Source organism: Ixodes scapularis, unplaced genomic scaffold (genome assembly GCF_016920785.2).
Source record: "Ixodes scapularis isolate PalLabHiFi unplaced genomic scaffold, ASM1692078v2 PGA_scaffold3__209_contigs__length_174095766, whole genome shotgun sequence".
NCBI classification, from domain to species: Eukaryota; Metazoa; Arthropoda; class Arachnida; order Ixodida; family Ixodidae; genus Ixodes; species Ixodes scapularis.
The window spans coordinates 92,825,005-92,847,749 of NW_024609868.1; the positions used below are offsets into that span (position 1 = coordinate 92,825,005).

At 42.0% G+C, this 22,745-nt stretch overlaps 1 protein-coding gene across 1 annotated transcript; it reads right to left on the reverse strand.

Moving 5' to 3' along the window:
• Positions 1 to 2: 2 nt before the first annotated feature.
• LOC8051281 (neprilysin-21) lies at positions 3 to 22,410 on the reverse strand. The gene is made up of 21 exons (XM_040206308.2): positions 22,284 to 22,410; positions 20,350 to 20,397; positions 20,243 to 20,287; positions 19,813 to 19,977; positions 19,656 to 19,736; positions 18,776 to 18,957; positions 16,972 to 17,160; positions 14,376 to 14,435; positions 14,168 to 14,295; positions 12,933 to 13,152; positions 11,920 to 12,018; positions 11,308 to 11,385; positions 11,129 to 11,241; positions 10,977 to 11,035; positions 10,095 to 10,146; positions 9,776 to 9,843; positions 6,352 to 6,479; positions 6,184 to 6,249; positions 3,438 to 3,545; positions 3,266 to 3,345; positions 3 to 120 (listed from the first exon to the last, which is right to left on the reverse strand). Exons 1-21 carry the CDS (start codon positions 22,408 to 22,410, stop codon positions 3 to 5), a joined length of 2,214 nt encoding a protein of 737 aa, XP_040062242.2.
• Positions 22,411 to 22,745: the final 335 nt, after the last annotated feature.

A 22,745-nucleotide genomic window follows, 5' to 3' on the forward strand; every position in this document is an offset into this window, starting at 1 on the left:
GATCAGTAAGGGTTCCAGATCCAGCAGTACTGAATCTTGGCCAGCACAGAAGCCTCTGGTTCTCTGCAGCTGGCCACTGCCTTTTCATACTCTGGGAAATTGTAGAATGGTATGTTGACCCTATGGTGGAAAAGAAAAGAACAGGGCAGTCGTCCTCCATTTTGCTGTACGCTGTGAGGATGATTAATACAGAACTGACCCCCCTCTAAGATAATGCTATTGTGATTTCATTTTACAGCGTTAGCTCTTAATGCCCCTTCCTAGCAAAAAATGGTCCTGCATGAATGCAGAACCCCACTTTACAGTAGAGGCACTGCTCTCCCGGTGGAACTCAGTTCATCGAATAATGTTTCATGAACAGATTGTTTCATAGACACACAATGTTTTATCGACAAATCGTTTCATGCATCGACAGCTCAGATTAGCATTTTACTGTAATAAATTGCATGAGACTGTCGCCGCGAAGCAGCCCAGTAGCGGTGGCAATCAGTTCATCGAACGACGTTTCAAGGACAGATAATTTCATCAACATGCAATGTTTCATCGACAGTTTGTTTCATCGACAGATTGTTTCATAGACAGCTCAGATTAGGTTTTTAGTTGGTCAGGTGGGTTAACATTTTTGTAATGAGCCGCCACAGACTGTCACCGCGAAGCGGCGTGAATGCAGGCAGGGTGGTAGGTTAACGTGCACCCCAGTGATACATGCGGGACAAAATATCTCTACAGCGTGCATTGCGCGTGACGAGTGTCGACAAAACATGTTCAAGAATCATATGTCCGTGAAAAGTTGTGCATGATACGTAATTCTCCGAAAAGAGTTTCAACGATACAAGTGATGTGATTGCTGTGCCAAACGGCGCCAAAGTGCTTTCCCTGCTACATTTTACTACATTTCGTCAAAAGGTGATGAATTTGCACCAATATTGTGCCAAAATGTAATGTCACTTTATTAATACTGAAAATATAATAACTAGGCCCTGCTGCATGGACGGATCGTTACGGTAGGCTTGTCTGAATTTTTAAATCTTTCAAATATTGCCTTATAACATACTACTCAATTTGATATCTGTATCAAACTACGACAGTTCTCAGAAGTAGTGCAACATTTCTCATTCCTTGAGGCATCCTTGTCATTGAGGCGTATTCTGCGGGACTTATTTTTTTTTCTTTTTGCACGTTGTTGCACGGACGTGATGATGCAGAATATTTTTTATTTTTTTTGTGTTTGATTTTGGATTGCTTTTTCTTTGCCAACTAATTTTTGGGCCACTCTAGTTCATTGTTTGCTGTGCCCCGCCTGTTTTTTTTTTTTTTTTTTCTAATTTTTGTTTACTATATTTTGAAATATCTAAGGCCCATCATGAAAGCTTCAAGCTATAAGTAAATGCATTGTGCCTATTGAAGTTAATTTCCTGACAAGGAAACCTTTCATCTTAACCAATATTTAGAGACAGCTGAGTTTGAGTTAACAAGGGATTGCTGTACCCCAATCATGAAATTTCATTCCAATGAAATGTACCAAGAAGCGGCATTTTAACACATTTTCTAAATATAAATCCTGCAAATATCTCTTCACTTACTGTAGATTAGTGTGACAAAGCTGTGAGAACATTTAATACTTCATGACCATAACTTGTAAGCAACAGCAAGACTGTTTTTTTTTTGTTTTTTTTTTATATCTTTATAGCACAGTGATTGCTTAAAGAGGGCAGCTTTTTTTTGCTGGTGTTTTCCTATGAATTCACAAGCAGTTTGCACTTAGCTCGAGCGCGACCCATGAGCTTCATCTTAAGCATTCTTTATTTATGATTGGCTCCTTATATTGGTAAGAGTATTTTAAGCTTTGTACTAAGGGAAACATGCTTCTGTGGCAAGAAACGTGCTGTAAATAGCTAAAAGGGCATCTCAAATAGTATAAAAGATAGTCACAATTGCACTCAAATGAAACACTGAGGGGGATTTTTGATGCAGAAAAAAACTAAAGCACGATGGCCCTGGGGCGTACTTCTGCGAACTGAACTCTTAGTATGAAAGTGGTGGGACTCGAAGAAAAGAAATAACTTGATAATAGCATAAAATCCTGTACATGCGCATAGAAAAATATATGTCAAGAGTAGGCTTAAACTTTTCACCATTTAGGTAGGCATGAAGTTGTATGGAGACCACAGCCTCTATTACAGAACGTGTATTTACTGTTAGAGTGCAAATGCGTTTGAACAGTAAGTAGTGTACCCCCTGATAATTCCAACCAGCGCTCGGTGCTCTGTTGTCCGCACACGCTCTCATCTCCACCTCCTCTCCTCAGGTTCTACCCATTTATAACCAAAGAAAATTGTAAGAAAAAAAAAAAAAAAAAAAACTACTACTAAGTTTGCCACGACCACAAGGAATGCTGCGGAAATGAATTTTGTGTATACTAACTTTATCCGCAAGGTAAATTTATATTAGGGCTGGTACAGAGGTACTTCACAGAGGTAAGAAGATGACAGTTGTTTTTAACTCGGGAGTAGCACATACCCTATTTACTCGCACAATGAACACACTCGCGTAATGAACGCCCCCCCAAAGTCAGCTCTCAAAATTTCAACTTTTTTTTTTCACTCGCGTATTAAACGCACTCCCAACTCGGACGCCAAACTTTTGACCCCCTCCCCCCACGCGCGCGAAATGAACACATTTTTCTGTCGTGGTGCAGCCAGGTCGCGAACGCATGGGCAGCGTGGGCGAACAAAACGCCTTGCAAAAGACGTTAAAAAAATAAAAAAAAAAAGATCAACGTAAGCAAAACATGGAGAGGAGCTTGGTTTTTTTTTGTTTTTTTTGTTTGCACAGCGCAGTTTGGTTATGGGGTCGCGCGCCGTGCGCAAGGAGGTAAGAATCAGAAGCCCTCGCCTAAGCAAACGAAACAGCTTGCGAAAGGCAGCAAAAAAAAAAACAAAAAAACCCATGACTAAGAAAAAAAAAGTTTTTTTTTTGCTTTTTTTTTTTGCACAGCCCAGTTTGGCTACCGGGTCGCGCGCCGCGCACAAAGAGATAAGAAGTTACTTCGATTTTTCAGGATAAAAGGTCCGTTCATTATGGTTCGTTATGTGAGTAAATACGAATGCAAAAATTTTACTTTGCGTAATGAACGCAAAGTAAACAACTTTGCATTGATTTTTCGGAAAAAAAATTGTGTTCATTCTGCGAGTAAATACGGTAAATTTAAAGCCTATGGTGCGAATGTTTTCTTTCCCAAGAGCAGCTAGTCGAAGTCACTTGCCTGTAAAGGTCGGAAAGGTCCTCGTTGAACATCTGGTAAAGGTGGGAGTTCTGGGCAGTTTCTGTCTCGTCGCACACCGCCTTGGGACGGAGTGGGGAAAGCCAACAAGCGTGTATGTTCGTTGGGCATTATCTCAATGAACATCATGTTTGGTCTGAAAGGAGCGACCTACCGTCATATGTGCCAGGTAAAACACCTGCTTGACGTCCGCCGGATAACTCTCGTACAAGCTAAAATTGGACAGGTTGAAGCCGGATTTCTTCAGACTTCGTTTATAGGCCTGTGAAGAGATGTTGATAGAATACACACTATCATAACCATATGCTTGGTGTTCAGGCCAACTGCATCCTGCAGCATAGGGATTGCACACATTCAGTAAATGATGCAAGTCAGTCGAAACAGAATTGTGGTTTAGTTCTCAGCATGTCATTAATTGTGATATTCCTCCCTCAAAAGTGAGTGCAAAAACATAATAAAATCTCAGGAATTTGTAGTGATACCAAGTTCTGCTGCATGGACTAAAGCTGTTTTGAAAGAAATAAAAGTAAGGAAACCTTCGCTGCAGCGCACAGTGAAAAGTTACGTTATTCGCCTAGTATATGCAATAAGGAATCTAGTGAAGGGGCACCGAACAAAATAAAATACACAGATTGGGCTTTTCTCTTGTACTGTGGAGGTGTACCGACCATCTCTATATCTATAATTTTCTCAATAGATATCAACCTGAATCTTCTTTGTCTTTGAATGACAGAAAGGATGAAAAGATGCCCTCTTTGGGTCTAACTTGGTAAGAAAAATTGTCGAGAAGGGCTACAAAAGGCAACCTTTTGGAAAGTGAATAGTCTCCAAAGAATTTTCTATGCTTCGCCTTACTGTAACTTGGAGAAAAGTGGATGTTGCAGCGCCCTCGAGTTAATTGGAGCGGCAGGCAGAAACAAAGCATGTGACAGCCCTTACCAATATTAAAGGGGCGATGCAACGATTTTTTTATTTTGCGCAAATACCGCTTAGAACGGATCCCTGACGTTAATGACCTGTGAAATACCCGTTTGTTTTTCACCACACGCAATCGAAGTCACAGAAAAAAATAAAGAAAAACGAGCAGAGGTCATCCCCTCAACTCGCAGCCAGAACAAGCGGCCACGTGATCTGGAGCCGATTATATGCCGCCAATGTTGATCATAGCCATGCGCTGGGGTTCGCAAGGCATAGGACACGCGCTGCGTTCCAGACATTGTTATGGTTCGGCTGTTGTCGTCATTGCAGCGATTGGACACAGGACACTACCCGAATGCTTCTCGGGCTGTCGATTATCACGAGCCCAAATTGAGTGCCCACGCAATGCTCGGGTCCAATCTATAAGCCGCATTCAAATATCGTCACTGGGCGGTACTGCTACCGCCGAGCTACGTCATCAGGTTTTGCGAAGGAGAGATTGAATGAAAACGCTCGGTTTTGTCCTCGAAATTACAGCGCAACAAAGGAGTTTCTTGGTCAGTGCCGTTGCGTGCGAGTATCCTTGAGTCCCATTAGTGCCAGTAAGCTCGTGTAAAGTGAAAAACATTCCAATTGAATATCGTTGCACCGCTCCTTTAAATGGGCAAGAAGCAAACCGTGTCCGCCGCACTTCCTGCTCACTGGCAGGAAGAGCATGAGAAGCGAATGAGAAGGCGATGCAAACAGGGCCCGATAACGCTATCGCATTTCACTCTTAAAGGCAAAGCTTAAGCGTTCTCCAAGTTTTATAAATTTTTTTCTGCCTCATCCTTAAAGATATCCCAGCTCATGTTTTTCACCATTTATCCCTTCATATTGGGTGGGTGCTTTGAAGGGATCTTGTGGCGAATTTGGTTGGTCGCCTCTCCTCTGACCTCGATTCAGCAGAGCGCCCCCTGTTCGGCACCAGAGTTACTCGGGTTTCTTTTCAGCCGATCACAACTGCCGGGTTTCGAGCGCTCTTACATTCTCAGGCCAGTCACGGAAGTAAAACTTCTTAACATTTATAATGCACTAAAAAGAAAAGAAATTATTTCACAGCGTACGGTGGATGATTGAGCAAAATTTACACTCACAATGTGATGAAATACCGAATGTGACGTAAATTGTTCTACGCATCAGCATGTGTAAAAAAAGAAAACTGCAGTGTGCGAACTGATTAATGCAGAACGGAACCAATGTTTGGAAAGAGTTGTCAACTCATCGTGTTTTCGACAGTGAACGCGCTGCGGTAGCGGTCATGCATATGGCACAGCAGGGAAATATAAATTGGTTAATAAACCACATTTTTCTCACTGCAGAATATCGTGCAAGCGGGATATAGTGCATATTGCCATGTGACACAAATCACAGTGCATTATATTCGACACTCCCTTTATTTTACAACACAAACCTCGGAGCGCACTTTTTCCAAACCTGAAAACTTCTCGTCAACCATCGTCAACAAAACGTGATCCCCGTCCCAGTACCATGTGACGCCTGCGCTGCTCTGTGCTCCGACGAGTAGAGACAGAGTGCTAGGGAACGCTCCGAGAGGGAAGGGCGCCCTCGGAAAGAACCAGCCGATCAGGCCACCGCACTCTCTTTCCACCACCCGATCTCTCGCGCTCTAGAAAGAGCGCTCGAGAGTGCGCAGAAAGAACCACGTCAATTCGGCATTAGGGTAGTGAGATAGAGTGTGGTCGCTTGCCTCTCTCCGACATGCTGATTTGCTCGCTGGAACCGTAACCTTGCCCTTTGTTATTGTGAATTGTAGTTAGCTGCCCACAGCATAAAAAAAAAGAGAAAAAAATAATTGAGGAGGGGAAGTGCCAGTTCTTTTTCCTCTCAGAAAAGTTTCCCAGCTGTGTAATTCCTTTGATGCAATCACTCTCAGTGAAGAGTGGTTGCATCAAAGTGCTGAAGAGAATGTAAGTGCTCACTTCATAAGATGGGCTGACTAGAAAGTTCTGGCTCATGATTTGTGCTGCTAGGCTTCTCATCTCGTCCTGTAAAAGAATAGAAATAGAAATGGGCTATATAAAGTTCAAAGGCACAAAGCAGGCCACAGTGAATCTACTTCTCTTTAAGCCTTTTGCAAAGCCCAGTACCTGCTGCAGGTCAGAGTTCACCGACTTTGAGTACTGCTGCAGGAGACACCTCTCAGCTCGGAAGAAGCTTTCTTCATTCTCGATCGTCCACCACTCGTTGTAAGACCCCGTCTCGTCAAATACCGAGCCTGTGACAGAAGGTAAACATAAAGCTCGTTTCAGGCTTTGGCTAGTCGATGCAGGACACAGACACAAAGGCTTGTTTTAGTGAATCAAATAGAAGAGAACCAACTTTTCAATTGTCTTATTATACTTTTTCCAACTTTTCCCTTATTCTCTGCCACTTCCAGCAATTACCCAAATTTGACAATTGTCTTGAGCAGGTTGCTCTTGTCTTTTGACAACTGTAGGTAGTGCTACAATACTATTTGCAATGTTCCATTAGTAGTTTTCAACACACACTACTGGTTTGCTGTTACTTGTTTAACCTGCAGCTACAGGAGAAAAAGTGATTGAGTAAGTTAATGTTTTGAACTTTCAGTGACAAAGGTATGACCATTAACCACCATTCCTGAAGTCATACCTCGTCACGAAGCTATTTCTTTATTTTTATGTTCATCACAAGTACCTGGATGTCCAGATATGCTTTTCGTGGACGCATTCTGACATGTCCAGTGTGCTTAATGTCTTAATGCCCCTTAAGCATGAAATGAACATGTGACATGATCTCAATCCTGAACACTACTGAATTAGCTATGGCAACGTGAAACGATTGGAACAGACTCTAACAGGAGGATAAACACTAGAGTAGTTTGCTAAAGAGCACTTTGAGTCCTTTTAAATATGCTAGCATAATTAAAATAAAAGCACCAACTTGACACAACAGAAAAAACTATTTCATTGAACATTTTGCCTCCCATGCGGGAGGCATCTTCAGTAGTTACAAAGCAAATGCAAGGTTCAACCTCAAGTCCAGGCTACTTATCAGGAATGTCCATATAAGCTTTCAGGAGAGGGCCGCAGTTTTTTTTACACACAGATGTTTCTCTGCGGATCAACCATGCCAAAAAAACGACGGGCAACGGTGGAACGAAACTTTATGCACGTTCTACGCAGTATGATGGCCTCTGCAGTATTTTCGTCGCACAGAAATAGGCCGAAGACATGGAAAAGAACGAACTGTCAGAATTGCACAAGAAGCTTGCAAGGTTAATGCCCCCAAAACCAACTTTACAGAACAAGAAACAGACTGTGTTCAACTACTCTTCCAAGGAACTGTTGGACCACCACGTGAGTCTTCTTTCAAAAGGTCTCAACTTTGCAATGGCAACTCGACACGTCCTCAAGCGTGACTTTATTGTCGAAATCTAGGGAAAACTGCCACATATCTAGCGAGACTGGCGTCAACCTTGCCCCGAGTTGTGTGCTGTTCATTTTGAACAGTGCCAAGCCGCTGCAGCCAAACCTTGACCAGCATGAATGCAGGGTGTTGCAGAAGTTGAGAGCTGATGAGTCAATCGTCATTTTACATGCTGATAAGGGTGGGGGAACGGTGGTTCTTGACAAGACTGACTACGACCAGAAGATGTACAAGGTGCCTAGTAACCCCACACACTTTGTCAAACTAGCCCGCAACCCAACTGGGAAAACCAAACGTTCGTTAGTTGATCACCTCTGAGAACTTCGGAAGGAGGATAGGGTGAGTGATTCTCTGTACAGCTGCGTTTTTTCCTGACGGATGCACACCTAACATGTGTGGCCTACCAAAAGTGCACAAACCAGAATGTCCTTTGCATCCGATTATATCCTTTATTGGCAGCCCCACATACGACCAGTCGAAATATTTGGTAGAGTTACTGGCGCCAGTAACAGGAAAAAATGACTTGTGTGCAGAACTGGCAAAAATTCGTTCAGTTGGTCTGCGCTCAAACCCTCCTTCCAAATGAAAGCATGTTTTCTTTCGATGTAGTTTTCCCGTTCACTAATGTTCCTAACGATGTTGCCGTTGATGTCGCACGTGAATGTTTACTTGATGATGAAAGCCTGGTAACACGCACATCACTTCATGTTGATATTATTTTGCTTTTACGTTTTTGCTTGAACCAATGTTTCTTCGCCTTCCATGGAGAGATGTATCATCAGGTGAACGGGCATCCGATGGGAAGCCCGGTATCTGTCAGTGTTGCCAGTTTTGTTAGGGAGCATATTGAGGAGAAAGTGCTGAAAAAAGTTGCATTCCTGGTCAAATTTTACCGCCGATATGTGAATGACACTTTAATCATTGTAGATAGAGGTCATGCTAATGATTTTCACTGAGAGTTAAACTGTGTTCACCCCGCGATAGTTTTCTTGGGAGGCGGAACAGCATGGCAAGTTGCCCTTCCTAGATGTATGTGTAATGAAGACTAGGCGAACCGAACTGCAGGATTGAAATGAGTGTGTACTGCAAACCATGTGGAACTGATGATTTTTTTTATTTTTTGTTCTATCACCCAGTGCAACACAAGAAATCAGTAGTGTGATCATTTGCACGCAGATTAAATACTGTGCCATAAACAAGCTCCATGGTGCAAATAAGATTATTCATTTACAGAAAGCCTTAAAGAATAGTCACTACTCAAAGCGGTTTGTTGACGAGGTCAACAACCAAATCAAACAAAATGTGCAATTGTACGAAAGAGAAAGAAACAAGAATGTAGTGTGCATATCCTATGTCAAAGAAGTGTCCGAACCTCTGAGTCGTGCTTTAATGCCCTTTGGTATTCAAACTGTTTACAAGCTGTACAGAACCATTGGAACTTCCGTTTCCAAACCAAAAAGCTCGACCCCAGTGAACGTCCAGAAAGGCGTTATCTATAAGATCCCCTGCATTGAGTGCCCGGCATCCTGCATTGGTGAAACTGGACGGAAGAGAGAGTCTCGGCTCAAGGAACACAAGCGTGACATCACGTATGCATCCCACGCGATGCGACTGAAGACTAACTTTAGGACCACACGTGGACAATGGGGCATTCTTTTGACATTACGGCCTCCACGACCTTGACGAGGGAGAATAGATGGGGACCCTGTAAACTCCTAGAATTGTGGTTTGTCCGCAGGGACACATCTATGTGTAACAAAAACCGCGGCCCTCTCTACAAAGCTTCTGCGGACATTCCTGATTAATAGCATTAACTTGAGGTTGAACCTTGCATTTGCTTTGTAACTACTGAAGGTGCCTCCCGCATGGGAGGCGAAACATCTAATGAAATTGTTGTTTTTGTTATGTCAAGTTGGTGCTCTTATTTTAATTATGACGTCTCTTGGCTTTTGGAGTATTTTTGCAAATATGCTAGCATGCATAGTCATTGTTTGCTGAGTCATTGGCCACAAATAGTGCCTCCACTTTCTGTCCAAACTTGGGTAGTACCATATTCTTTTCCCCTTGGAAATGTGTTTAGCGTTGCACAAACTATGTATAGTCTTTATAAGTAACATAAATTACCATCCTGAAAAAACATGGGCAGCAGTGCATTTAAGATGTAATAAGCCAGGACTGGAACCTGAGGAAACCTGCCAAAAAATTGGGAGTACCCAAGTGAAGGGTAGATTAGGCTCTTCAATTATGCAAATTCAAACTAAACTTCTACATTAATTGATTACCTTTCAAACTAACAAGTTTATTTTAACAAATATACATAGAACATATGTTTTTTTCAACTATGGCCATTTGCAGTGTGCTTTTAGCTTTTATCTGTACTCTCAGATATCATCTAGCTACTGAACACAGTCCTACTAAACATCATATTGAGTGAAGTACTTGCTCCATTTTCTTAGTGGATTCTTGAATGAGGAGTATGTGGATAGCAGGAATATCTGTATTTCAGAAAATAGAATGTAAGATAATATTAAATGCAAATTCAAATGCAGTCTGCTACGACATTATTTATGCTATGCAAGCATTTGTGATTTCATGGGCATTTTTTTTTACTAGAGACGAACGTCATACCTGCAGTCTGTTGAAATGAAGATTGCACATTTTATATGACTGCTGGTGTTCTAGTTATGTTCAGGCATACGTGGTGCAGTATGATACATGTTTTAGGTGCCCCGTCTCATGAATTACGAAGGCAACATCCTTTGGTGTCACAAGGCAGTCTCCTTGACGTTTCTTTATTTCATATGGTATTCAATTAAAAATTTGTAGTAAATTTTATGAAGTACCTCCACCTATTAGACATGCATTCCTGTCGCTGTGCAGCTACCATGACTGATAATTAGTTGATAAATAGTATATGTCAATTAGCAGAAGCTTATACAGTAATGGTACAGGATGATTGTTGTGCACCAGACCCACCGCAAAATGTGCATCGCCATCCGCAATGCCGAAAGGAATGCCTGGAACAGTAGGTACAAAACCGGTTGTGGCAAACGACGGAGGCAACAAAGGAAGCATGGGCAATGGCAGATGAGTAGCTCCGCTACCCTCTCTCTCCCTCTTCAGTGTCATGTGATAAGTACACACGGCCTTTCACACTTTGCACATGGACTTTGGGATTTTCGCAAAATGTCTAATACATATACAGCTTTGTTTCTGAAGACAATTGTTATTATCGACAACTTTCAGGATAAAAAAAGACTGGGGCAAACATGATGCCCATGTGAAAGATTTATGTCAATTTCTTTCAAAGACAGTCTGTACGTACATAATCTGTTGTCCCGCATGTCAAGAGCGCACCGTTTCCTTAGCGAAGATATTGGCCACCTATAACAAAAGTTGTCAGTTACTTGGGGTAAACAATTCAACAATTCAGAGGCCGATTAAAAAAGTATGGTTAATTTTGCTGCGTCGTGTTACTTGTAGGCTTCAGCATTGGAGTCGATGCTGCGATCCCAGAACCTCTGGGTCATGAATTTCTGCATGTGATATAGGTTTGAAAGGAAACCAATCTCCTTGTCATAATCTGGTATCTGAGTGAAGAAAAGAAAAAGAAATCCATAAAGAGAAACAAAACCTAAACTCTATTTGACACTCACATTGTTATAGTATTCCTGAACAAACCGACGTATCTTGGCAACGTCTGGGACAAGTGCATTGATCTCCATGGACTGTAACTAGAGGCATTATAACATTCAACATTACTATTATTGAGTAGTGAACCTGCTAAAAAACATCACAATTCACCTTGTGTAACGGTACAGAACACCTACCTATATCTATAATATACAGGGCATTTGATTTTCATTTGAGCAAATTTATTACAAAATATCTGTGAAATATGGACTTATGCAGTTTGTGTAGGTGAGTTATCCGGCCAGGGGGACATATAATATAGGGTGTAAACTCTCGCGATAAGTCAAGTAACTACCTAACTAAAATCTCGTGTAACTTTTTAATTCGGTAAACATATGCTCCCAATAAAAAACTTGCTGAACGTCACTGAAAACCACTAAACTGCTCGAGTTAAAATTAAACCCTGTATATGGTATATTATATGGGATATATTGGTATGTAATACTTCCAACTTTCATTTTTCTCTTCTCACTCTTGCTCGGCCGAGTATGTACAAGTTGTCCTGAGAATGTTGCTACACTGCTACGCATAAATAGTCCATGGCACTGACATCAGGCATTGCTTTCTTCTCTTACCCTCTGATGCACCAGAGCACCATCCTCCCTTTTGAACCATGGCGTTAGCTTCGTGTAGTGTAGCAGCACTTCAATTATATCTTGTGTTGCATTCACAATCTGACACGAAAGAAAAGGAGTATATGCCATACATGATGCCACCCATGTCAGTCGAATACTATAAAGCATACCTCCGAAATACCATACAATAAAAATTAATTAAAAATGACTAATTGGGCTAGTTGGTGTGGATACGTCTTAAAAAGCACCCCAAAAAAAAAAACAAGCTCAAACTAGGGGACAATGGAACACAGCATAACTGAATTCTTTAATAAAGATAAACAAATGATAACTAGTTTTTTTTTTTAGAAAATTTCTCCAATAAATGGGAATGGAAAAGTTTTGATATGAGGAAGAAGCTTGACTCCGATAATAGATACTACTGCCACTTTTTAGTAAGCTAATATTCATGAAGGAGGCTTCTGCAGCACACCATTAGCAGCCGCCTCCATAACAATATTTTAGAGCGCAGCTCTTCGGCGCCCATTTCCGGCTTGAGCGGCGTCGCCGTCGCCGTCGATATAACCACGTGGTGCATTATGGGAAATGTCCCATAATGCACCACGCCAAAACGTTTCGCAGCGTTTCGGCACGGTGCCGAAACGGGTGACGTTTTGGCGCGAGTGAGAAACGTCGCTCACAATGTTTCAGCACAGTGATGTCACTCGCGCCGAAACGCCACCGTGGCTTCTATTGAAGCGTCACGTGACGCTTTGGCACCGTGCTGAAACGTCACGGGATAGCGTGCATTTCGCGTGTGAAAGAAGGAGGAGGTGAGGAGAAGAGGGTGCAGATGAGAAGGAGGGCCATGCCCTCTCCTCAGTACCCTTCCCTCCTCTTCCTCAAGAGCTGCGCTATAAATATTGACGTTACAGGAACCTGTAAACGCCTCATTTAAAAAAAAATATATATATATACACTTTTTTTAAATGAAATGCAGCCAAGCAGAGGGAGAAATTGTGCATTGCAAATACCGTCTTTTGGTGCTCTTCAAAAGAAGGCAGGGACGAGAAGGCGTGAAGATAGGCAAATCCAAAGATGTTTTCAGAAAGCATGATGCACTGGAACTCGACCCAGCGGCGCATCTGGGCAAAGCTCAGGGACGACACAGCACTTCCTGCAGTCTCCATGCTGACAACGAGTGGTGTGAACCAGGAGAAGATGGTGTAGCCTATGTAGAGGGTGACTATCGACCTGCATCCAAGTTAAGCGTGACTTGCAAAAGGCACTCTAAAGTGAAGTGTCTTGCTTCTGCATCCTGTTTGGCAGGGAGATTGAGTTGAAAGAATTTGGAACATTTTCCAAGAGCTTAGGGCAATTACAATTTAGCACTTGGAATGTTTTATTGTGGGCAGCGAGACATACTTTTTATAAACTTTTTTTTTCTGCTAAAACAGTCATTCAAGAACTGGCCTATCTGAATTTCACAGGTATTGGAGGCTAAAATTAGACTACCTATGCCATCTATATTTTTCACTAATACTTAATATGACTCCCTATGTTATTTATTTCTCTCTAAAATTTACCATATTATTGAACTAATTTTTTTTTGGTTAAGTTTTTTTTTTTACACCGATTTGAGTCGTCAGTCTTAAAATGACCAAGTTTGTCAACAAATTATTTTGTGATAAACAAACTGTGTACCACACAGTTTCAACATATATTTCCAATTCTTTTTTCAACTTTTTGTGTCAATACTTTTTAAGACACCGTGATACATTTCACAAAGCTTGTGCTGCTAAATTCGCATCATAAATCCTCTGCTTGATTGAACCACTGGTTACTGCCGTGTAAGAAGTGGACTTATGGCAAACAGATTCTAGTATGAGTATATGTTCTAATAGGCTCAAATGAGGTACTGAATGATACGGTTCATAAAAAGTGAAAGCCGTTTACAACTCCCTGTAACGCCGAATTAGAGCCCAGCTCTTGAGGAGGACTAGGGAAGGGTACGGGGGGGGTCACGTGACCTCAAGACCTTGGGGGGGGGGGGGGGGTCACGTGACCTCAAGACCTTGGGGGGGGGGGGGGGGGGGTCACGTGACCCCCCCTCCTTGAGGTCACCGAAGGTATCCGAAGTCCTCGGGGGGGGGGGGGTCGTGGTTACGCCGATGGCGACGCTGACGCTGCTCAAGCCGGAAACAGGCGCCTAAGAGCTGTGCTCTAAAAGCAGCGAGGATACTAGAAAAAGTGGGTTCTGTATACTTACTCGCTGCTTTTCTCTAGCACCTCTTTCAAGCCTGCGAAATAGTGAGGGGACCGAACCACAATTTCGGTCTCTGCAGTGACATTGAGGCGCTTCCCCAATACAGCTGCAAGCAAGCTGACCCATTCAATCTAAAGAAAGAAAAAAAAAAAATCAACCAGAATCTGAGTGTTTTTTTGCAATGGTAGATAAGCATATATGGAAAAGTTGCCTTTGTGTTGGTAATGTTCTTGAGCTTCTGTTTGACTTGTTTGGCAGGTTGGTGCATGTACTGGAAGTTGAAATGGGCAAAATGTGAGCTGTATTGTCTTTTCTCGTTAAATGCATGTAACAAGAAATGAATGCACAACTAGTGTGCACTTTGGTAGGTATAAAGAAAGCGCGCAACTTGCCTTGCATTTGTATTACGAAAACATGTTAATTGAATTGAGTTAGTGGTATATATATAGTTGCCTTGTAATCTTAAAAAAGGTAAAACCTATCTATGAAGGCACTCTTTGTTTTTACAGCAGAGCTGTTAAGGGCTAGGTTCCCCAGGACCGTGTCTGTGTATGTCGACACAAACCTACCTGGACAGCTACCGCCATCTATAAGCGATGGCGGCAAGCACACAACCAGTATGGTTTCTGCCGTCGCTCGTAGTTGGCGGCAACCTTTCCAGCTATAATAGAAGAATGGATAGTTGGCCGCGTTGGTGGGAATTCATCGTAGGAAACAGCGCGAAAAACAGACAACGACGAAGAAGAAGCACACAGTGTATCGAGTACAGCTCCGCTGGTCTTCCTTCTTCATGAATGGAAAGGCTGAACGTTTTTCTTTTTTCTATATTTTATGTTGTACTAATAAAACTCGGGTAGTTAAAAAGTATGGCCCCAAAGATAGTATGTTCCGTTAAACACCCGAGTCGACAACAATGCTTTGCATACCGTAATATCTTGAGTGATAGCCCACCTACAATCGAAAGCAAACAGTGCGAAAATAAGGAGTAAATAGCTTTAGGTGTGCGATTAAAAAAAAAAAGTTGAAAAGCGCGAGTTTTATATTTTTTTAATTGCGAAACTTGTGATTGCAGAGAGGGGCAACGAACCAAATTCGACTGTTGTTTCTAGTCAGCAATGTTTGCTTATCTCCTGCCGTGGTTAAGTAACACCATTTCTGTGGAGGTCACCATTGACCAGGTCCTTGCAATTACTAGAAGTAAGCTATCTTTCGGTGTTGTCCAAAAAAAGTAGCCAATTAAGCCAAAAATCTGGGTGGATTTTCTTTCGGGGGTGGGCATTTCTCAGGATATTACTGTATAGTGTGCGATAAAATATTTTGACTTACAATTTTTGCCTTCATGATCAGCTTCCATGTCCTCTGCCTCCATGTCAAAATTTTGGTGTATCGGACGATAAAATATATCTTTACAACTTTAATGACTAATATCTTGGGAACGAAAAGAGGTAGAAAGGTACAGTTTGCAGTAGTATGTTAAAAGGGGCCATGAAACGCATTTTGGGCTGGGATAATTGATTTTTTATTGAGATTTTACTAATCACATTGTTTAGGAGGCCAAAAGGAGGAGGGTAGAAAGTCAAAAGCCAGCTTTTCGGTATAGGCATTTGAAAATATAGCGGACCATTTCGTACCTCTCTTCCTTCGAAAGTCCTCTGCCTTTTCACTATGATACATCTGCGGTACTCGAAGCACATCAGCGGTGCCAGAATGACGTCAGTTGACACCAATTCGCGCATTGAACAAGAGAACTGCGTCACTCGGACGTATATGCTCGTCAACAATCAATCCGTCGACGAATATTTGGATTCGCGTTCGTGGCCCATGAGTGCCCTTACTGAATTTATCGTCACTTGCGAATGACAAGTTCTATGGTGTGCCTAAAAAGCACAGCCATCGCACCGGTGCTGAAGAATGTGACGATGACGTGATTTCTCAATTTGCCTTTGAGTTGAGGATTAAAGCTGAGGAGGAAGAATTTAAGTAGAAAATTTTTTTCATGGCCCCTTTAAGAGAAACCTGAAGTTTTGTTTAAGACACCTAAGATGGCATTTCCTGCTTTTGCCTCATGCGGACATTTTTTTGTTTTTTGGTGCGGACATGCTGGGTCTGACCTGGGCAGAAGTGGAGTATTGACTTTATCTTCTGTTTGCTACTGATGGAGCACACATAGAACTTTAATAAGTGGTGACAATAAAACTTTAGGTGTTCCTTAACATATTACTGCAATCCACACCTTTCTATCCCTTTTTGTTTTCAAGATATTAGTCATTAAAGTTGTAAAGGCCTTTTGGGTACACCCTGTATGATGATTCCATCCAAATAGACCAATCCATAAGATAATACCTTTTTCTGTTTACCTTAGAACAAATATGCTTGCCCCTCTAGAGTTGCTTTCCTCTGCTCGCGCTGGTGCAGTGCAGAGAAGCGGTGGAGCTTCTTAGCAGTACACCAGCAAATGTGGAACAGTGCTTCACCGCAGTGCTCCGGCAGCGGAAATTTTTTTGTAAAGTCTCCCTGTGTCGTACTTGTAAACCCTGAAACAGGTTTCACAAGTATTATGTTTCCTAACCAGTTCGCTTGCACTCTTCCACTTCTGACAACACTGTGTGTGTCTCATTTTTTTGTTTCTCAGTCTCGGGTTTTCAAGATGTTGAAAGTTTGCCAGCTCGCCTGCATGTTTTCTGTTTCTGCAATTTCTAGATAACTGTGCTTTCCTATCCTCAATTCCGCGTGGCTGAAAGGGGGGTGAGCTCTAGCTTGGGCACCAGGTATGTCAAATTGGGTGCAGAGGCAGGTTTCACCCTTACAAAGTCCAAAAGCTGTTCAAACTTGATGATGGTGGTCACAATGTGCTCTGCCTCGCTCCTCTGCAGGCAGTGGCCGAAGCGCTCGCAGTATTCCTTCAGGTACTTGGTGAGTGCAAAAAGCAGGCGTGCTGCCACCGTTGTGTCTGTCTTGGGACCGAGCTTCTGCAGGAACAGCCTGGGTTTGTCAATCTGGCAGAGTACAAAGCTAATATAAGATTTTTGAGCGTATGCAGGCATGTGTGGTTCCCTCTAACGCGCATGTATGCAATAAAGTGAATTAACTCGACTTAATTAAGAGTGAATTAGTTACAAAATTGACAGTTTTGCTTGCAAGTAATGATACTAGGTACTTGAATCATGTGAATAACATGTATCGTGCTCAAGATCGTGAAAGCCTTCTTGTAAAGTAATGTTACGTCCTGATGCTTTAAATGTGCTTTTACAGAATCTACTTGTCGGCATGAACAAGTCACTGCCGATAAGCTAGTCAACATATTGAGTATAACGAAATATGTTTATGTGGAGCACCAACCTGGATAGCTAGAATTCAGTATTCAACACCATCCTGTCTAAATGATACATGAAAAAGCGTAAATGTTGTGCTCATACTGACTGCATTGTACAGTAAACAATATTGCTTGCTTGAATTTCCAATTAAGGTGCATATAACACAGGCCTGAGATGAAACTGATTGTATGGGTGAAATTTGCTGCATCATTCATTGAGCTAGTTTGGGATGTCTGGACCCATGACATTCCAAGTGGTAGAAATACAACAGAATTGACTTTTGTTGTTGAAGCTCATTAATCTTTTTTTTTTTTTTTTGTATAAGATGCTATGAGAACATACCGAGCACAACAGGAAAACAAAATTTTCTTTAACACTACCTGCTCGCTTTGAAATTCTTTAGGTCAAAAGCTACGGCAGTGCATTGTGAAAATTGTCAAAGACATAAACAATTATTTTTATCAACAGTCTTTTCTTGTACACAATGTAAACAAAATAGAGCATAAATCTATGCACAACACTTTTACAATAATAGGACATTACATAAACACTAGGCATGTGCAATCGATTGTGACATTGGAAAGTCCAATGCCTACATTGGGATGGCAACTAAACAACAGAATTGACACAAAATTGGACCTATAGAGATGTCCAGCTATCCCTAATCAAGAGGATTAAATGTTCTTGCTATATGCAAATATATTTTCTTCAATCGGTGATTAACACAGGTTGTCAGGGCCTCTCTGCTCAAGATGCCAGTTTTCGAAAATTTTTCTGCAATGTAGATATTGATATTCATGAAGTTCCCGGTTCTTTTTAAATACACCAGGTGTGCGCGTGCACTATCTCGCTTTAAAAGTAAACATTAGACAGAAGTCTGTCTAATTGGAGAATGATTATTAAAATTAAAAAAAAAAATTAAAATTAAAATAAAATCCAAAGCGAGATAGTTATTTTAATAACTATCTCGCTTTGGAGGTTAGCTTCTCCTCTAAGCACGCAGCTGCAATATTTGCACTTTTTAGGTATTAATCACGGTGGGTTAGCCCCTTTGAGTGCGCTTCTTATCAAAGCACTCGTGCGCTGCGGAGAAGCCATACCCGCAAAAGTGAGCTTTGTGGGTGTTGCTTCCCCACAGTGCACCGGTGCTCGGTAAGAAGCGCGCTTAACGGGGCCAACCTGCCGCAATCAACAATTCGAAAAAAATATTAATATTGCAGTTAATCTCCAAGCGAATATCGAATAGAGTACAGCACTAATACGGACCGCTTCCTATAAAGAAACTCGCGGAGCTCACACATATTAGAAGCTTCTGCTTTGAGGGAGTCATTTCTCGGATAAGGGTGATGGTCACCAGGGGATGGTAACCAAGCTCTGTGCTGACGGCCGCCAGCAAGTTGGTCAAGTTGGTTCTTCTTGGTGTTGTGGGCCACTGCTCCAAGCCAAACTTCCGCATTATCGCCACAAAATCATTTATTCCTGCAAGAAAGACCTGTGACTGACAGATGCATGTCAAATATGTAGGACAATACCAATCTGCTCCCAAGACCTTTGGCAGCCAGGAGAAGGCACATAATTTTTTTTTATATAATATTAGAGCGACTAAATCGTTCAGGAAGAAACATTCACATTGGTAGTTTGTGTGAGCAAAATGCAACAAAGTGCTATATATGGTCACACTTTAAACTATTGTCACCGAACAGAAGCTACCTTTAATAAATTGTTTGGAAATAGAGCACATAATTTTATACATAGACATCCATGAAGCATTTTTCAACTAGTAACATACCTAGCTGGAAAAGATCAATAGCAGCAAATAAGTTCACATGCGGGAAAGGGGGGGAGGAGGGCAGCGGGAGGCAGCATAGGAACAAGGCCGTGGCAAGTTGGGGGTAAAACGAATGTCATTGCTATATGGTTCTCCTCACCAGCTACAAACTATCTCTACCAGATCCAAGGGAGAAGTTCCTTGCCAGAATGCAAGAAATGTTTGTTCATCATTGTTCATTGCTAAGGACAATCTTAACGGTGTTTCCTTTTTTATTTTTGGTGCACCATTAAATCTTGGATGGCAAGTGGCTGCTCTGGTCATTTCATTTATCCCAGGATCAGGCACCTGTTCCTGAGCTGTTTTCTGGGCTATGAAGTTCACAAACTCAAACAGAAACAATACTTGCCGCTATTTTTGGTGGCTTTGACGCACATGTGCAGGAACTCCCTGAGTTGATCGGTGGGAAAGTAATTCTCCTTGAGTATTGCTGCCGTGAAAAGGTGAAAGCTGGTGTTTAAAAGGATAACAACAACACAAAGGCATGTAAAACTGCTTTCACTCACCATCAATGTTTAGATCGTCCAGAAACAGGCGTCCCTTTTGCATGCTGGGTGGACTGAGGGAAGAGTTTTTCTTCGTTTGGGAAATAATGTTCCTATCGCACAGTGACTGTGTCAGCTGCTCACACATATTCAGGGGAAGCTTCACATGCCTCGAGTATTGTCGTGCTAAAATATATATAAAAATACAGTGCCCTGAATTTTTCGCTATTTATAGGGGATATATTTATGAACAATTTAGCGCATTTATGTTCTATAGTGAATTGGAAAAATACATTTCGATTCATTCATCAAACTTTTTTTGTCAAAATTTCTCTTGAAGCTGGTCACCAAAACTTCTAAGATTTACTGTCTGAAAGACCATATGTGAAAAAGAGTCGCGCAACAGGTGTGTACGTGCTACTTCAATACTTGAAATTATCCAGGCACTCACCAGCCGCTTTGCAGTATGTGTGGTTGCAAACATGGTACTTGATGGCTGTTGTATAGATGGCCAGTGTTTTTACGTGGCAGCATTTATAATTGCTGATTACTACTTACCAGTATTTAGAAGACCTTTATGATGTCCAACCTTCACCTTTTGTTGCTCTGAAAATGTTTGGGAGAACATTTGAGGATTAAAAGCTGTCTTGCTCTTCGGCAAATGGGTGAGAAGGGTACAGGTTCATAGTCTTCTACTTTACAGCACTAGAGAAGGAAAAATAAAAACTTGCTCAGTGTTTTTGCATTTCCCCTATATAAACAGGTATATATACAGGGTGTCACAAATGAAAATTTACACAGTCTTTTTTACCGCAAAAATAAACTAGGCATCGCCGAACGCTCATTCTCCTCCCAAAGGTAGAGCTAGAGGTCACAACCAGATGCCAAAGTTTCAGCCCGATCCGATAACTTAATCAAAAGTTATAAGTGATTTTCTGAGAATTTCAATGGGAAAATGGAGCCCAATTTCGCCCGTTTTCGGTTTCTGGTGCCATAGAGCTCCATGTGTTTGAAAATTCCGTCGGCCGCCATTTTCCCATTGAAATTTTCAGAAAATCACTTATAACTTTTGATTAAGTTATCGGATCGGGCTGAAACTTTGGCATCTGGTTGTGACCTCTAGCTCTACCTTTGGGCGCAGAATGAGCGTTCGTCGATGCCTAGTTTATTTTTGCGATAAAAAAGACCATGTAAATTTTCTTTTGTGACACCCTGTATATATATATATATATAATTAGACATCTTTTTGTGTGTTTTTCTCTTTGAATTTTAATAAGATATACCAGTACTGCTTTGACAATTCAGACGACAGATTAAGCAGTATCAATAAAATGAAAAAAAAAAAAAAAAAAACACGCCGAAGAGACTTGAGACTGCTTTTGCGGTGGTGACGTCACGCTCCCCCGCTGCGCAGGCGCGGCGCCCCCGCCAGCTTCGCGGCTTCCGTCACGAAGCATCTGCGTTGCTGTGCTTTTCTTTGTTTTATTTCTGAGGCGCTTCCGCTTTGACCTTGAGCGGCGCGGGCTTTATGACGTATTTTTATGTCCATCTTTCGGGCACAACGCCGACGCCTTTTCGCGTAATGGGAATACACATAAAGCTTCCGCCTTAAAAGCACACGTAGCGGGGTTAACATTTTGGGTGAGACTATTGTGCCGGCAGCCGGCACAATAGCCCGGGGAAAAAAATGCCGGCAGTTTCGGACGGCGCGTGTATCAGTGGGGAGCTCGTTAACATAGCCCCCCCTCCCCCTCCTTTAGCGGCGACAGTCTGCGGCTGCTCATTAGAAATATATTGACCTATTTGGCCCACCAGTACCACCGCATCGTGGCGGCGTGCCGGCCGGCCCAAGCCCCGCTGTCCTCCACCCCCGAAAAGGAAGTGTTTCGTCAACAACATTCGTGTTTTTTTTTGTTTTTTTTTTGTGTTCTTTTTTCAGTGTTAATTCTAAAAGAGAGATGTCGTAAATATCGCCCAATAACTCAACAAAAAACAAAATTCAAAAAAAAAAAAAAATTCCCTCGGGGGTTTTCTGCTGATCCACAGCTTAGAATAGGCGTGTTTACAATCTGTTTTATACGAGACCCAATAGGCGACTACTGCCGGCACTTTTTCCCCCCGGTTATCGTGCCGGCTGCCGGCAGAATGTGCACTTCCTAACATTTTCGTAATGCTGCCGCAGACTGAGGGCCTTTTAACTTTCAATAAAGTTTTTTTTCTTCCCTTGCCGCGAAGCGGCGTAAACCGGGGTACTATAGTGCTGCCCTTATTTCTTTTGTAACACATTTTGGCATGCATATAATATACATAGCTTGCATGTGACGTCATTCGCGGCCACGCACGACAGTATTTTATGCGCCGCGAGCGTTTGGTTTGCCGTGTTTAATTAAGACCGCAGATGTTGTAGTTCGAAGAAGTTACCACATGGTATAAGTAGAAATAACCGTCAGTACCCAGCAATGGCGACACTTGCAAGTTATAAACATTCTTACCCGGTATCTCCTTGTAGACGATGTATGCGAACACAAAGGCAGCGAGGGTAAACAGTGACAGGCACATCAGCACGCCCATTAAATATGTCACTGTCAGTGGAGACCTGCACAGTATTGTCGGCCACATGCCAATCTCTAAGTAATAATTGTAAGAAAAAAAAAAAAAAACGCACCGATTGACATACCCCATTGGATTAGCAGGCTGTATTTGGGGATGAACTATGTAATATTCCTCTTCTCGCAGGATTAACCGTTTCGACGGCATTCCTTCCAACTGCATGAACAGGTTGCCAAATAAATCGGTATAGAAACTAACAATCGAAAGCGTAAGTGTTTACTACTCACCGTTTCTTATTGCAGTAACAGGAAATGAAAATGTTTGCCAATATTGTTGCACATCCGACTAAAGATATGATCGAATGCGACCAACGAATCTGGTTTCGCTGTTCAGTCACGCGCACC

What these genes read in the sequence shown, in the direction of transcription:
- LOC8051281 (XM_040206308.2), bottom strand. Translation starts at nt 22,410, where the DNA reads ATGTGGCCGACAATACTGTGCAGGTCTCCACTGACAGTGACATATTTA. An exon ending in CACATACTGCAAAGCGGCTG is followed by an intron (nt 19,978 to 20,242) that starts GTGAGTGCCTGG and finishes TATATATTTTAG; the next exon opens with CACGACAATACTCGAGGCAT. An exon ending in TTGAACAGCTTTTGGACTTT is followed by an intron (nt 14,436 to 16,971) that starts GTAAGGGTGAAA and finishes TTCAACTTCCAG; the next exon opens with TACATGCACCAACCTGCCAA.